Here is a 16,488-nt window from a genome sequence, read left to right on the forward strand (position 1 = left end):
GTACTCAGTAATGAATTATAATCTCCGAACCATGATATTTTCGTATTAGATTTGTTCAGCTTGAGGAAATTATTAATCATCCAAGTTTATAAAGTCATGAGTGGGGTGGAACAGTTAAATAAGAAACAACACTAAAACAGGAAGACATTCCATGAAATTAATGACCAGCAAATTAAAAATAAGTTGTAGAAAGTGTTGTTGTTTTATTTCATGCTGGGCATAATTAAGCTGTAGGATCCATTGGGTATTTATGACCCAGACTGATCACTCTCAGACAAGGAGATGGGTTTGATGTACCTTGGTCACTCATCATGGATATTTTTATGTTCTTATATTTGAACTTATTGTTTACTGATTCTTCTTTTTTTTTTTTTCCTTAAACTTGTGAAATATTTTGGACCTAGTCTGACTTATTTAGTTTTGCAATGGGTGTACTGATGTTCTACTGCTCACTGCAGTATGTGAGATGCTGCCTTTTCCTAAGTACACTCTTGCTGTGCAACGTGTGGATTTTTACTAAAAATCCATGTTTTTCATATAGAGGAGGGGGGTGTTAGAAAATGAAGGGCCCCAGGTGTCACATATGCTAAAGTACGCCACTGCACATGAAGGCCAAATGGCCTATCCAGTCTGCCTATCTACAGCATCCACTATCTCCTCCTCACCCTAAGAGATCCCGTTCGTCTGTCCCATGCTTTCCTGAACTCAGTCACAGTCTGTCTTCACCACCTCTACCGGGAGACTATTCCACATTTCTACCACCCTTTCTGTAAAAAAGTATTTCCTTAGATTACTCCTGAGCCTAACCCTTCTTATCTTCATCCTTTGCTCTCTCATTCTGGAGTTTCCTTTCAAATGAAAGAGATTTGCCTCATACACATTTCTACCACATAGGTATTTAAATGTCTCTTATCATATTTCTCCTCTCCCTCCTTTCCTTCAATTGAAATTTTTAAGTCTGTTCCCATATGTCTTATGATGAAGACCATCAGGCATTTTAGTAGCCTTCCTCTGGCTAGACTCCATCCTGTTTATATCTTTTTGAAGGTTTGGTCTCCGGAATTGTACACAATATTCTAAATGAGCTCTCACCAGCGTCTTATACAGGGGCTTCAATACCTCCTTTTTCCTACTGGTTATACCTCTCCCTATGTATGCACCCTAGCATCTTTTTAACTTTTGCTGTCACCTTTTCAACCTGTTTAACCATCATTAAGTAATCACAAACTATCACACCGAAGTCCTGCTTCTCTTTCGTGTACAAAAGATCTTCACCCCATAAACCGTACCATTCCCTTGGGTTTTTGTAGCTCAAATGCATGACTTTGCATTCATTAGCATTAAATCTTAGCTGCCAAATTTGAGACCATTCTTCAAGCTTCACTAGATCTTTCCTCATGTTATCTACACCATTAGTGGTATCTACATTATTGCAGATTTTGGTATCATCTGCAAAGAGGCAAATCTTACCATACAGCCCTTCAGCAATATCGCTTATAAAAATGTTACAAGAACAGACCCAAGAACTGAACCTCGCTGCACACCATTGGTAACATCCCTTTCCTCAGAGCAATTTCCACTGACTATTAATCTCTGTCACCTTCCACTCAACCGGTTCTTGACCCAGTCCGTCATTTTGGAGCCCATTCCAAGGGCACTCAGTTTATTAGATGCCTGTGTGGAACACTGTCAAAGGCTTTGCTAAAATCTAAATATCCCACAACTAGCGTACTCCCTCTATCCAGTTCTCTGGTCATCTAGTCAAAGAAATTGATTAGATTGTCTGACAAGACCTGCCTCTAGTGAATCCATGTTGCTTTGGGTTCTGTAAGCCACAGGACACCAGAAATGTCACTTTTCTCTGTTTTAATAGAGCGGGAGAATGGGAAAGAACGCTGAAAAGTGATAGAGGTTGGGATATAAGAGTAAGAGTCCTAGAAAACCATCACTGAAGGTGATATTCTCCATTTTGATATCTGTTTGGTTGCTAATTTCTCTGAGTTTGTCCATGAAGAAAGGAATGCTGAAGAAAGGAATGCTCAAAATAGTATTTTCCATCTTTAGCTGTGACTTTGTGGACTATTTCGCTTCCAGAAATTATAATAAATTAAAATCTTGGGCTAAAATATGATGATCCAGAATTCTGCAAATAAAGGGGCAATTCTGAATAATATGCATTGCTTGCAGTGTAGCTTTGCAATTTAGTCCACATACACTGCATTCAGATTTTAGAAATGAAACCAAGGACTCCTTTTACGAAGGTGCATTAGCATTTTTAGCGCGTGCTACAATGCCACACGCCTTAACCCCGCGCTACATGGAAAATACTAATGCCAGCTCTATGGAGGCGTTAGCATCTAGCGCATGCGCTAAAACCGCTAGCACACCTTCATAAAAGGAGCCCCAAGTTTCAAGTTTAGTATGTCATGATATACTGCTTAAATACAAACACACAAGAAAGGATGTCCAAAAAATCCAAAATTCACAAAAACACCCTCCAAAACACAGGGCTACGCATCAGAATTTATAGCAAAAAAAGGAGAAAAGACCTCAGTGTCCAATAGGGGCTCTAAAAAGCTTCCCACATAGACAAGCCAGTTTCAGACAGAGTTTGAGACCAGCAGACACATCCTTGGTCAAAAAACTCCTTAAAGCTCTCTTAGCAAATTCAGAGTCTCACAAATCTAGTTTTATAAATATATTTTTAAAGAATTTTCATTAGTATTTTCATTAGAATCACTTATCTGAACAAATTGCTGTTTGAACGTAGTCCTGGGGTTAGAAAGCAGGAACAAAATTGCTCCGTGGGAAGTAAATTGAAAGCTTATTCAAGCATGTCCATTGTAACACTTCCACATCAATCCAACAGGGCTCCCTGTTTCGCTACAATGCTTCGTCAGGGATTTGCTGTAAAAAAAGAACAAATTGATTGCAAAGAACTTCAAAAAGGCAAAAAAACAAAAAATCAAACTGCTAGTTAACCCACAGCGTCCATTCACCCGCTTCCACTCCTGTCACAAAATGGCCCCTCAGCATTCTAACTAATATGCAAATCCACTCATCATCACGCACACGTGGTGACATCATACTTTTTCCACATCCACTCCTGCAGTAAGAATATACCCACGAAAACAGAAAAATAATCAAAAAAAGTAATCAAAACCAGGGTTTCCGGCTTATCTATGTGGGAAGCTTTTTAGAGCCCCTATTGGACACTGAGGACTTTTCTTCTTTTTTTGCTATAAATTCCGATGCGTAGCCCTGTGTTTTGGAGGGTGTTTTTGTGAATTTTGGATGATATACTGCTTTACATACCAAAACAGTTTACATCTTTACAGTGTTAAATTAATTAAAAATCGGGGGAATGGGCAAACTAATTGCAACTATTGAGACAAAAAAAGTGAAACAAAGGGAGAAAAGGGTAGGGATGCAAGTTTCCCTTTGAAAATTAGTAGCCACAAAGTATGATTCACTAAAAGTGATAGTGTATTTTGCATTCATTACTTCTGTGGATGGCAGAACTTGGGAAAATAGCATATATACGTCACAGAATGTCAGGTATGTGTACTATTATTATGATGAAACATGCCCAAAGCAACACTACTTTTCAACCCAACCCAAAGAAAGTGCACTGGGAAGCCTTGCATGTATTCCTGGGTATGGATAGGGGTGCAGTTTTCCAACAAACCCTTTATCTGGGTAAATCACTTTGAAAATTTTCCTCAGCATCACTGCCAGGTCTTTTTATGCATGTCTTGGTCTTACTTTGTACAGGATAGGTGTAAAGGTCCAGCAACCATTGAAAGTAGTGATGGATAGATCTTGTCCTCCATAAAATACTGCCAATGATTTTGTTTTAAATTATTTAGTTTGGGTTTCATTTATATTAAAGCCAAACATTTTTACACACACCAGCTTTATAAAAAAAATTGATTGCAAGCAGCTTGCAAACACTTACACAATGCCATTTATGCTTAAGTCTTCTCTTGTTGTTTTAGTACTTGCCTGGTAAAAGTCTGCTATAAAAACCTGAGGTAGCATAATGGTGTTTTTATGTTTCCAGTTATCCTATATACATTCCCTTCGTGGCAATAGGTTATATGTCTGTCAGATTCAAAATATAATATTTCAGGTTTTCTAGGATGATTCATGAATGATTTAACGTAAAAAAATGACTTTCCCCAGGCCTTAAAGTTACAGGAGCAGCTGAATGCCACTGTTCAGAAATTGGAGGAAAGCAAACAGCTGTTGAAAACCAATGAGAATGGTAAGCAGAGTTCAGGCATGCTTCATGGTGAAAATATTGACTGTGCAATGAGATGATCATTTTAGCTCTTAAGGCATATTTTTCCCTTGGTGTGTTTCATTTTGCTAACTGCTCAGTCTTTTAAGGAATTGCAAAGTCTCCCAGTTTCAAGGTTAAAACTAAGTCACAGTAGGTATATTGAGTACCAAACCAGTAATGTCTAAATAACATATTTAAAAATTGTTAATAGATCTGATTACTGTATTACATATTTTTTTCAGTGATAATAAAGCATAAGTATTTGTATCTCAATTTGTTTGAGCCGAATAGTCAACTTTACTAAAAGTTGCCTTTTATTCTGTTTTGAAAGAGAAACACACATTTGGGAAAAACAAAGGCGATTTAAAAAATAAAATTGTCCTAAAGAACTCTAGATTAAAATATTACAACTCTTTTGTTATTTGATTAACTTTAAAGTGGAGAGGGAAGAGGTTTATGGGTATATTTATGAAGCAAAAGGTATACAACCCAGCAGTATATATCACAATCACAAAATATAGTATAAACTACTGCTTATATAGAACAATACACATCAGTATTGTCATCTAGAAGCTACTAAAGGGCCTCAGAAATGGAGCCTACGCACAGCACTGTAATCACAAGCTGAGACAATCCACGTAGTTAAAATGCTCCTGCTCCAATCATTGGCCACTATATACCTATTTAAAGTGCTTAAAGTGCTATTTTGCTTAATTTATTAAATGCTTAACTTAAAACAGTACACTACAATTGTGATATTCTTTCAAAAAAATCTTTTTCAAATACTGTGTGCATTATTCGGATTTGAAAAACTAGATCACAAAAACTTAACTGCTTTGTTTAATCTTCACTGGCGGAGTCTTTATAATAAAATTTCAATGCATGTCCAATTTGCCAACGCGGCCAGCGTTTCGCGGGAATTATGTACATCCGCTGCGTCAGGGCCACCGGGACATTAACACATACATCCACACTACAAAAAAATCAGAAAATTAAACTACATTCGTACTCAGAAAAATTTTTAAAAAGTTAAATAATACAACACTCACATCAGTGCATTCGATCACAGCTTTTCAAACGGTGCCAAGATGGCAACTGCAACTTTTTATATCCTCAATATATTTATGAAGCACCATTTCTTGAAGAGAATTGGAGATTGTAGACTAATCTCTATGATTGGAATATTAATTCTGCTGCTACACATGCACAAACTCCAAGGTTTATATGGGGAAAGAATTAAATGGTTATACAGAAATCATATCTTGATTATATTTGTGATGAGTGGACATTTGCATTTTCTGTCATGTGTGTTTGTCCAACTATGACCAAATCAAAAATTTGGATCAGAGTGACCAAATTTGAATGGAAGAAAATGTCAACAAGTGAGCGCCATCGACCAGAAATACCTGACATCTGTACTGCCATTCCTGATTGCTTCAAAGTATAGCCATGGTGTCTGATCTTGCCCCCCAGCATTGGTGGTGTCACCTCATTAAAAGGCAGTCCCAGTGGCAAGTCCCATCAAAGGGGCATGCCTCATATTACATCCCTTGCTTGCTTAGTTAGATGTTTGGATATTGGCTGTTGGTTGTATTAAGCTCTCTGATGTGGTAGTGATTTTGTTTAGAAGGCTCACAAGTGTGAATCCTCAGCGCTCTATTTGAAACTGGAGACCCCACCAGAATATGATTTTATTTTGTTAGAAGAGGATCTTTGAGAGGTTCCCTTCGCCTAATCATTATGTAGTATTTGTGGTTAGAATAATGAAATAAGAGGAAAGAGCTTCTGAATTTTTATCATATATAATTAGGAAGTATTTCTAGATAGCACAGATTTGTGAACAATTGTAAGATGTTATTTTTAATAAAAGAGGAATAACAATAAAATAAATGATGGAACAATGGTATGTAGAATTTGCACAGATTCTGAATGTGATAGTTCTAGGCAGATTGCTTTGGGTATGTGAGAGAAATTATGCATAATATTGTAGCAAATTCCAAGGCAAATACAGTATATTGTCTTTGAATACTGGAGATGGAAGCAAATTAAAGGGTATAGTGATCATGAGAAGAGGGAAAAGCACAAACATCTAAGGTTGGGGTGGGAGTAGAAGAGGCAAGGGGGATTGTGTGTGTGTGTGTGTGGGGGGGGGGGGGGGGGATTTTGTACTGTCACTTTTGCCAGAAAAGAAAATAATCCCAGGGAGTTATTCTGAGAAGTTTATACATCTCAAGGAAAGTGGTAAAGTGGTTTGCCTATCTTATGTATATATACTAGATCAGTGGTTCTTAACCTGTCCTGTGGTACCCCCAGCCAATTGGGTTTTCAAGATATCTCTAATGAAAATGCATAACATACCAACTCTTTTATCCCCCAAATGTCAGCTAGGAATCATTGCGGCTTCACAATATTAGAATATTAGAATTGTTACAGAGACATAGATATTATAGAGAAATTGCATGGAAGATATCATGAAGGCACTGTCAATAAGCTGTCAATGAATATCAGCAGGGCAAATGTTCTTTGCATTTAAAAAAACAAATCACCAATCGTACCTCACAATTGGAGGGCTTGATGATAGAATTGGTTAAAGAAATGATTCTGCAAAATTACTTCTGATGCACTGAAAAGCTTGGCACTGATAGACATGGTTATAGACAAGTCTAGACATGTTTCTAACAATGTTCCAGTCCAAAACGCCGACTTAGAATCATTTGTGTATGTTAACAACGATACTTTTAAAATGGCCCTCATTGTTATATTGAGGTGTTTTGAATGAGTTGAAGATCCTGAAAGTCGTTACATCTAATGCCTTGGTACAGACTATTGCAGTAGTCCAGTTTATCACCAAGGAATGGAAAAAGAAGTGACTTAAGTGAGCAGATTATCTGAAGATTGAAGAAACAACGCTGCACAACTGAGGAGATCTGTGATTGAGAAAGTGAGTTGACTGTCAAAGATGACCCCAAGAATCTTGAGAGTGGAGACATTCGGTATTGGTAGTGTTAGAAAGAAAAAAAAAAAAGGGGGGGGGGCAAGTCTTTGAGGACAGTATTTGAGAAAATCAGAGCTTTGGGGCAAATTGTTGTTTAAAAAAAAATAAGATTAGGGACCTGAGGCCTGGTAAGGAAAGATTGTGGCAATGAAGCAGAAGCTACCATGAGGCAAATCATATGGTTATTGCAGGTTAAAGTAAAAATTACTGGCTGAGCAATGTAGAAGGGATTTCAGAACAGATGTTAAACCTTCACAGAAACCATAACATATTGTGTTAAAATAAATGGTAATTTGATCATTACTAATTTAATGGTAATTCAGGACACCCCTTCCCCTCATTTTAAATGCAGCCACAATGCTGGAAACTTTGTACCAGGTTTGGAGCAGTGAGAAGGGTTGGTTGAGAGAAGTGGGTGTCTAGTGGCATCCCCAACCTAACCACCCTGCCCCAGCTAGCTCCTATCCTAATCCAACCACTGAAAAATATCTCTGTTGTCTAGCAGCAAAATCCCCCAAATGACCAACAGCCCCTCATCTGTCCTGACTCGACCCTCAAAAATATATCCCTGGTGTCTATCAGCACCACCCTCCCACCCCCAACTTCACCTTACCCATCCCATCCCTGATGTCAAGTGGTGATCTTCCATCCCATACCTCCCAACCCAACTTCATGAAAAAAAAAATTCCTAGGACCTACTTGCTCCTACCTATGGAATCAGCACTTGGATGCTAACATGCTGATATTCAGCCCTTAAACATCAGGTTTAGCATATAAATAGGACCATATAAAAGTCTGTCCTATTTTTATACACTAGCCCATGGCTGCTTAAATGCTGAATATCATCTTAAGAAGTTGTATGTTCGCTGGCTCAAAATAACTGAATATTCAAAGCTGAAGCCCAGACAGGAGACCTGGCTTTGAATAACTGTCAGTGGTGAGCAAAATGCTACTTGCTGCCAGCTAAATATTGAATCCTTTTTTTAAAAAGTAGTTTTATTTAATTCAAATATGGAAGCTGAAGAAGACATTTCTATGTATGTTGATAAAGCGGTGGCTGTAGCCAGAAGGATGCTAGGCTGTATAGAAAGAGGAATAACCAGCAGAAGAAGGGAGGTGATGCCCCTGTATAGGTCGTTGGTGAGGCTGCACTTGGAGTATTGTGTTCAGTTTTGGAGGCCATATCTAGTGAAGGATGTAAAAAGACTTGAAGCGATCCAGAGGAAGGTGACAAAAATGGTAAGGGGTTTGAACCACAAGAAGTATGAGAAGAGAATGGAAGACCTAAATATATATATTCTGGAGGAGAGGAGGGACAGGGGAGATATGATAAAGACATTTAAATACTTGAAAGGTATTAATATAGAACCAAAACTTTTCCAGAGAAGAGAAAATGGTAAAACAAGAGGGCATAATTTGAGGTTGCAAGGAGGAAGACTCGGGAGCAATGTTAGGAAATTCTTATTCACGGAGAGGGTGGTAGATACCTGGAATGCCCTCCCGAGGGAAGTGGTGGAGAGGAAAACGGTGATAGAATTCAAAAAAGTGTGGGATCAACATAGAGGATCTCTAATTTGAAAACAAAAGAATGTAAATTGAAGAGCTAAGGCTGGTACTGGACAGACTTGCACAGTTTGTATCCCTTATGTGATGATTTGGTGTAGGATTGGGCTGGCGAGGGCATCGATGGGAATTCCACTAACTTGGAACATGAGGATGTTACTGGCCAGACTTTATGGTAGATATCCTGCACACAGGATGGCTGGATAGACTGGAGTGAGCTTGGACAGTAACTTTAGCATTTGGAACCTAGGACAATACCAGGTGGACTTTACAGTTTATGACCCAGAAATATCAAAGAAGAGACAAGTTAATTTAATCCTGTATTTTTAATGAGTATAACTAATGGGAAGAGTGGATGGACCGTTCAGGTCTTTATCTGTCGTCATTTACTATATGATCAATGTATTAATTAAGAGACATGTTTCTTTAACTTCTAAGAAAGATACACTGCAAGATCCCTGAACAAGTCAATGCAACTGCTGCAAGGCAGCCATAATAAGATCATATTTCCTACTTCAGTCTGAAGACCCCCGCTGCTGGAGAGGTCTCCAAGAGCTCACAAAAATAAGGAAGACTCAATACTTTGTTCTGCAATCAAATGGAAGTTTATTTAAATCTTGTATAAGCAACACATGCAGCATACAAATCAATCAGTATGGAAAAGGGGGAAAAATTGTCTTGCGTTACAAGAGTGTAAGAATAAAACCTTTGCCAGATCTTTTCACTGTTATACTGATTTCTATAACATTACACACAACCCCTGCTTTATATATCTAGACCAGTGGTTCCCAAACCTGTCCTGGGGGACCCCCAGCCAGTCAGGTTTTCAAGATATCCCTAATGAATATGCATGAGAGAGATTTCCATACCTGTCACTTCCATTATATGTAAATCTCTCTCATGCATATTCATTAGGGATATCTTGAAAATCTGACTGGCTGGGGGTCCCCCAGGACAGGTTTGGGAAACACTGATCTAGACTCACTTTCTTGGAATTACTTGTTTATTGCCCTTGACCCATCCAATTTGGGGAATCTTCAACAATACTCACGACCACGCACATACACAGCCCTTAATTTGGAGATTTTTTTTCAACAAACAAGCTTTGTCCAAGCTCAAAAGATTTCAGTTACAGATGGTTAGCTAGTCCCTTTACCAAGTCCAGGTGCCTTTCACTGATAAGCTGAGTTTCTCCTCCACCCTTTTCTGATTCTGGTTTTCTGCATGTCTTCTGGTTTTTCTTGCAAAGACACTGCTCCCATTGCTTAAAAAGATTTATTCAGAGTTATACAGTAAACACAGTTATCCTCCTGTACCTTTCTGTACACCCCAGTTTCAAGTTCAGGGACCACCGCTGCAAACTTCTTTAAGGCAAAATCATACCTATCTTCTCTAAGTCAGAAGTATAGCCACTGGTTTTTCACCAATTGTAATCTATACAATCCAGATTTACTAAGTCCTTGAAAAAGGAATACAATAAAAGCCTGCTTGTTATCGAGAGCATGAATAGAGAGTGACATGGGGAAAAAAATTTATCCCTGTCACCACCACTGTCCCTGCCCCATCCCTGCAACCACTGTCCCCACCCCGTCCCTGCAACCACTGTCCCTGTGACTACTATCCCTGCAGGATCCATACAAGCCTCAGTACTGCAATATGTAGCTTATCCTTATAAATCAAAGTTCTAGCTGCTGAACTAGAGAAAGAGATGTTCAGCTGGCAGGGCTTTGTTTATAAATTTTTATCAACACAACTAATATGCTACTTTATCCTAAAGCAAAAATAAATAAATAAAAAAATTTTTTTTCTACCTTTGTTGTCTGGTTTTTGCTTTCCTCATCTTCTCATTCAATTACTTCCATCCACTGTCTGTCTTCTCTTTGCATCGTCCATTTGCTGTTACTGTGCCTCTCCCTTCACCCCTCCCCCCCATTGTTCTGGCACCCATCTTCTTCCCTCCGCTCCCCCCATAGTCTGGCATCTCTGTCTTCTTTCCTTCCAGTGTCTTCTCCTCACTCTCTGTTCCCCATTTCCCTTCCAGCATCTTCTCCCCACTCTTTGTTCCCCCATTTCCCTTCAGCATCTTCTCCCCACTCTCTTGTCCCCATTTCCCTTCAGCGTCTTCTCTCCACTCTCTCTTCCCCATTACCCTTCAGTGTCTGTTTCTTTCCTTTCCACCACCACTTTTCCCTCTTGCCACTCCACCGCCCTTCAGCACCCCTCGCGTGGTCAGAGCATCTCCCTCCCTCCCCCTTACCTTCACAGCGTATTTTAAGTTTACAGGGCAACTTGCTCACGCTGCCGGAGTCTGCCTGCAGTCACATGCGTCTGTGGGCAGACTCCGACGGCTTGAGAAAGTTGCTCTATAAACTTAAAACACGTTGCGAAGGTAAGGGGAGGGAGGGAGATAGATATATAGATAGATTCAGCCAGTAGGTAGGTAGGAAGGAGGGAGGGAGGGGACTGTGCGCGATTGGTGACCGTGCACATTCCCTCCCTTAACTGCAGGAACAAGGCCATTCACTTCTCCACGGGGTGGTGGATGGCCTTATCCCCGTACCCGCAGTGATCACTTCGCTTCCCCCCCATTTTGGCGTGTTACCCGCAGCTACCCGCCGGTAACAGCCACCATGTCATTCTCTAAGCATGAACAACCTTCAACAGATTACATTTAGGGGTCCTTTTATTAAGGCACACTAGCGTGTCTTACCGCGCACTAAATGCTAGTGTGGCAACACATCCATAGGATATAATGGACGTGTTCGCATGCATTAGCATTTAGTGCACATTAATATTTAGCGTGCGCTAAGACATACTAGTGTGCCTTAGTTAAAGGACCCCTTAGTTAATACAGGTTTCAACTGGCATATCATTTTCAGAAGGAAAAAAAAACCAGGACTTTACATTTCCAATCTGTAAATTGAACTTCATACTCATAGCATCATCCCATTGAAAATCTAAGGTTACTATATCATTTAACAATGGAAGTGATCTATCATGGATCTTCGTACCCTTAATACAATACAATACAATTTTTATTTGTATACTGCAATACATCCATGAGTTTCACAGCGGTTTACAAATTAAAAACTAGTGTTACAATATTTAGGAATTATTAGTAACAAATTTGTGAAATAGATATGTCTCTAGGTCCATTTAAAATTAGATTTCTGGTTAATATTGCTGCTTGATATGCCCATGTGTAGTTTAAAGTTATATTTATCTAATGTTCCTAATGACTGGATACTGAAAAGTATCATTGTTTCGTAGGTTCAAAGATGGATTATTAGCAAACGCATGTTACGAGAAATCCACATAGCCAACAACTAGCTGACCATTCAAGATCAAATCTCTTGAACCTATTCAGTCAAACAAAGATTTCATGGTTCAGATCTATTTGCAAGTGATGCTGGTTTCCTTGAAAAGATGTGAAAAGGTTTTTAGTAAGGTCGAAGATGCCTTTTGATATATTGGTGGGTTTTAGTAGTACTTGTAAATAGGTCTTTTTGGAATCCTGGATGGCCATCTAGTAGTGATTTCCAGTGGGATTTATCATCTTTATCTTTAATTTTTTGCGCCACCTTCTTTCTGCTTTCCTTAGTTCTTTCTTTTTTGTTCTGAAGTGTTCTGTGAACCACGGGGAGAAGAATTTGTGAGTGTTGGATTTGATAAATTTGGCATCCGCTAGGCTCTCGGAGAAATTTATTCTCCCAAAATTTCTGCCAGTGGAGCCAGAAATGAGTTGCATGAGAAGAGACATTTGAGCACCACTTCAAGAGATATTACTAACTGCTTCACCATATCTGCCATTGTTAACATAAAGTAAAGAACTAGTCATGGCAAAAGGGTCATTTCAGCCCATGAATAGCTTTTTTTTTTCTCTCTCTCTCTCTCTTGCCTTATAGTATGAACACTAATAACTGTCTCATGTGTGTAGGAATGACCTTTCATGAAATTAGTTTTGTTTGGGTTTAATAACTATATATATAAAAAAGTCTTCAGTCTCATCTGCAATGGTTTCATTAATATTTTAATGTCAACGTTAATTAAACAAAAAAGGGGAGAGCGGTGGCTGGTAGGAATGATCTTTCCCTTTATTATTGCCCTTTTTATGAATAAGAACTATTTTTTTACCTGGCAAGTTTGCAGCTGTGACATGGAAGACCTGCAAATAACTGAAGACTTAATTGAGACCAGGACAATTAATAGCAGGAAGTTTTTAAAGAGTTTTATGCACCTTCAGCAGAGAGAATGGAGTAGAGAGCATTTATGTCATGTCCTCTTAGAGAGCTGAAACTTGCCAAATAACCATTAACCTTTTCACTCCCACAGTCATCAGAACCCATATAGAATTCATAAAAAATAAGGCAGACAGACCTTCCTTATATCCTAGACTTCTCTGAAAATAGTATCTGAACCCTTTTAATTATCTTGCTTTGCATGTCTTTCCTCACCATTCTCACCAGAAAAGAGACATTTATTTTCATGCTAACAAAATTGTTGCTTAGTATACCTGAATATTCCCTCTTTCTTCTGAACCAGCGGCACACTTGACTGATTCCTTCCTGTGGTATTTATGCCCTCTTAGATAGATCTTGCCAATGTTTCTGCTCAAGTCTTAATATGTATGTCTCTTGTACCTCTTATTCTCCTAACCTCCAAACAGCTAAGCAGCCTTCAGTTCATTCTCTCTACTTTTCCCAAGCCCCAACCCCTCAGTGGGAAACCTGTCCACTCTATTCATTTGTATATCCCATCTCTCATCTCCTGTCCCTACCAGCCTGTCCCTACCAGTCAGTCTTTCTCCTTCTTTTCCCTTCCTTCTAGTTCCCACCAATAGTATCTCTCCCTCTCCTCACTTACTGATTCTGCACTGCTATTTCCAGGCCCTGCAGGTTGATGTTGGTCTCAGAACTACTACTTCCTGTGTCCACAGTTCATATACACCCTACCACTGCTGACCCCAACCCCTTGACCGCTTGGGCTTCCTGTCGGTTCAGCTATCTCTTATTCTGCTCTCATGTTTGGTAATACCTCTGGCCTATGCAGCCACCTCCAATAAAACAGCTGCCATTACCTCCTCCCCATATCTTCTACTGCTGCCGCTACTGTCATTTCTGGAACCACTGTTTCTCCTGCCTTATTGCAGCTTTCTATATTTTGCTGGCATAGATTATAGAAGCAAAAAGACTTTCTCTTTTCTGTGTCCTCTGGACTCCCTATAATGGTCTCGTAGATTACCAGGATAGAAACGTGGATGGGCGGTCTGGATGAGTCATTTGACCTTTATCTGCCATCATAACATCCACTATATTCTCCTCTCCCTATGAGATCCCACATGCCTGTCCCATGCTATCTTGAATTCATATACAGTCTTCATCTCCATCACCTCTAATGGGAGACTATTCCACGCATCTACTACCATTTCTGTTAATAAATGTTTTCTTACATTACTCCTTCCAGAGTTTACCTTCCTTTGAAAGACTCACCGCCTGTACACTAATGCCACAGAAATATTTAAATGTCTTTATCATATATATCCCTTTTCTCCCATCTTTCTTCCAGAATATAAATATTAAAGTCTCTAAGTCTGTCCCCATAGACCACTAACCAATTTTATAGCAGCTCCCTGGACCGACTCCATCCTCTTTATATCTTTTTCAAGGTGCAGTCTCTAAAACTGCACACAATATTCCAAATGGGGCCTCACCAGAGACTTATACAATGACATTATCATCTTCCTTTTTCCTACTGGCTGTTCCCCCATCCTCACGTGGGTTCCACTACCAACTGTTGGAACAGTTCTCCTTATAGACAATCTAGGATCTCCCTACTTCTAGAAGACCCTGCAATAGGGATACCCCAATCAAAATCCGGCATATTAAAATCACTTATTACTAAAACTTCCCTTTTTTTAGATATATTCTGAATGTCTACTATTTAATCTCTGCCCACTTCTTCCGTCTGTAAAGGAGGGCCTGTATATCACATCAGTGTAAATATATTCACCAATCCCTCTTTCCAAAGTGATCCACAGTGCCTCTTCCTTGCCCTGCAGATTCTGCAATTGTATGGCTTTAATATGATTTCTTCCTATCCTGTCTGGCTTTAAAATGATTTCTTCCTACCCTGTCTTTCCTGGACAGATTATAGCCCAGTATAACTACATCCCAGTCATGGCTCTCCTTGAACCACAACTCCGTGATCGCCACTATATACAACTCATCTTCTATTACAGCTTCTAGATCCAGAATCTTGTTTCCCATACTTCAAACATTAGTATATACTGCTTTCCAGACATTGCCCCCTTTTCCCATCTGTGTAGAGGTATTCAGCGAGGGCTTGTACTCACCTGAGGGCTTTGAACACCCCACCCCATTACTTCTAGTATAAAGCACTCTTCAGTAGATTAGCCAGCTTGCTGTCGAAGACATTTCTTTCCTTATTTGATAGATGCACACCATCACTGCTCAGCAGCCTTTGAAAGATCATCCCATGGTCCAGGAATCCAAAACACTTTCGATGACACCATCCACCTAGCCACGCATTCATCTCCAGGATGTGAACTTCTCTGCCCTGGCCTGGCCTTTACCCTCGACAGTGAGGATGGACGAGAATATCACCTGTGCACCTGACTGCTTCACCTTCTCTCCCAGAGCCACAAAGTCACTTCTGACACTTCGCCGGGGAACCTAGCAGTATCTTTAGTGCCAACATGGATGAGCAGCATCAGATAATAGTCATCAGGCTTGATGAGTCTCCGCAAGTTCTCCGTAACATCTTGGATTTTGGCACCAGGCAGACAGCATACCTCTCGTGACATCATGTCTGGTCTGCATGTGGATGCTTCTCTACCCCTTAGAAGGGAATCGCCAATTACTACTACCTTACGCCTCCTAGTGGTCACGTATCCAGTAATTTGGGGAATTTCAAGCTTTGGTCCTTCCTCTCCTTAGGATGCTCTCATCTCCTCCACTTCCAGGACAGCATACCGGCTCTTCAGTTCAAGGGCAGGGGGAGTCACAGTACCAATCTTGCAGTGTTCCATAATCTGAGTCCAGCTGTCTTCCCTTAACACAGCCTCTTCTTCCCCACTACTGGAAATCTTTGACGCATCATGAACCATTTCATCGATGTACCTTTCATTTTCACGGATTCTTCTCAGTCTTGTCACCTCCTCTCAGTTCCTTTACTTCCTTCATGAGAGATTCAAATTGAAGACAACTTGCACATGGAACCACTCCCTCTGCCTGGGTAACACTTTCTGTCTACACCAGGGATCTCAAAGTCCCTCCTTGAGGGCCGCAATCCAGTCGGGTTTTCAGGATTTCTTCAATGAATATGCATTGAAAGCAGTGCATGCACATAGATCTCATGCATATTCATTGGGGAAATCCTGAAAACCCGACTGGATTGCGGCCCTCGAGGAGGGACTTTGAGATCCCTGGTCTACACAGAGACAAAAGTTGTAATCTGAGCAGCAGCTTTGGTGATGCAGTGTTTCTCTGCTATGCTGTGGTGCACAAGTAATTACACCTGGACGAATAAAGAAAGGGCAGAAAATTCCTACCAAAGTAATGCCCTGTTCCTGGTTAGCTGAAGAGCCTATAAATCAAAAAACTCTGCCTTGTGGTCGGCGAGAGGG

At 39.9% G+C, this 16,488-nt stretch overlaps 1 protein-coding gene across 9 annotated transcripts in view; it reads left to right on the plus strand.

The window, feature by feature from the left end:
- The window catches only part of LOC117352220 (spindle assembly abnormal protein 6 homolog), a 180,770-nt gene that overhangs the window by 103,160 nt on the left and 61,122 nt on the right, over positions 1 to 16,488 (plus strand). For all 9 annotated transcript variants that reach the window (XR_004537632.1, XM_033928535.1, XM_033928519.1 and 6 more), the window contains one exon: positions 4,186 to 4,267. Coding sequence is in view for 8 of the 9 variants with exons in the window: in XM_033928535.1 (XP_033784426.1) it covers positions 4,186 to 4,267 (82 nt within the window). In the remaining variant the exon portion in view is untranslated. The remainder of the gene's footprint in view (positions 1 to 4,185; positions 4,268 to 16,488) is intronic.

Source organism: Geotrypetes seraphini, chromosome 1, assembly GCF_902459505.1.
Source record: "Geotrypetes seraphini chromosome 1, aGeoSer1.1, whole genome shotgun sequence".
NCBI lineage: Eukaryota > Metazoa > Chordata > Amphibia > Gymnophiona > Dermophiidae > Geotrypetes > Geotrypetes seraphini.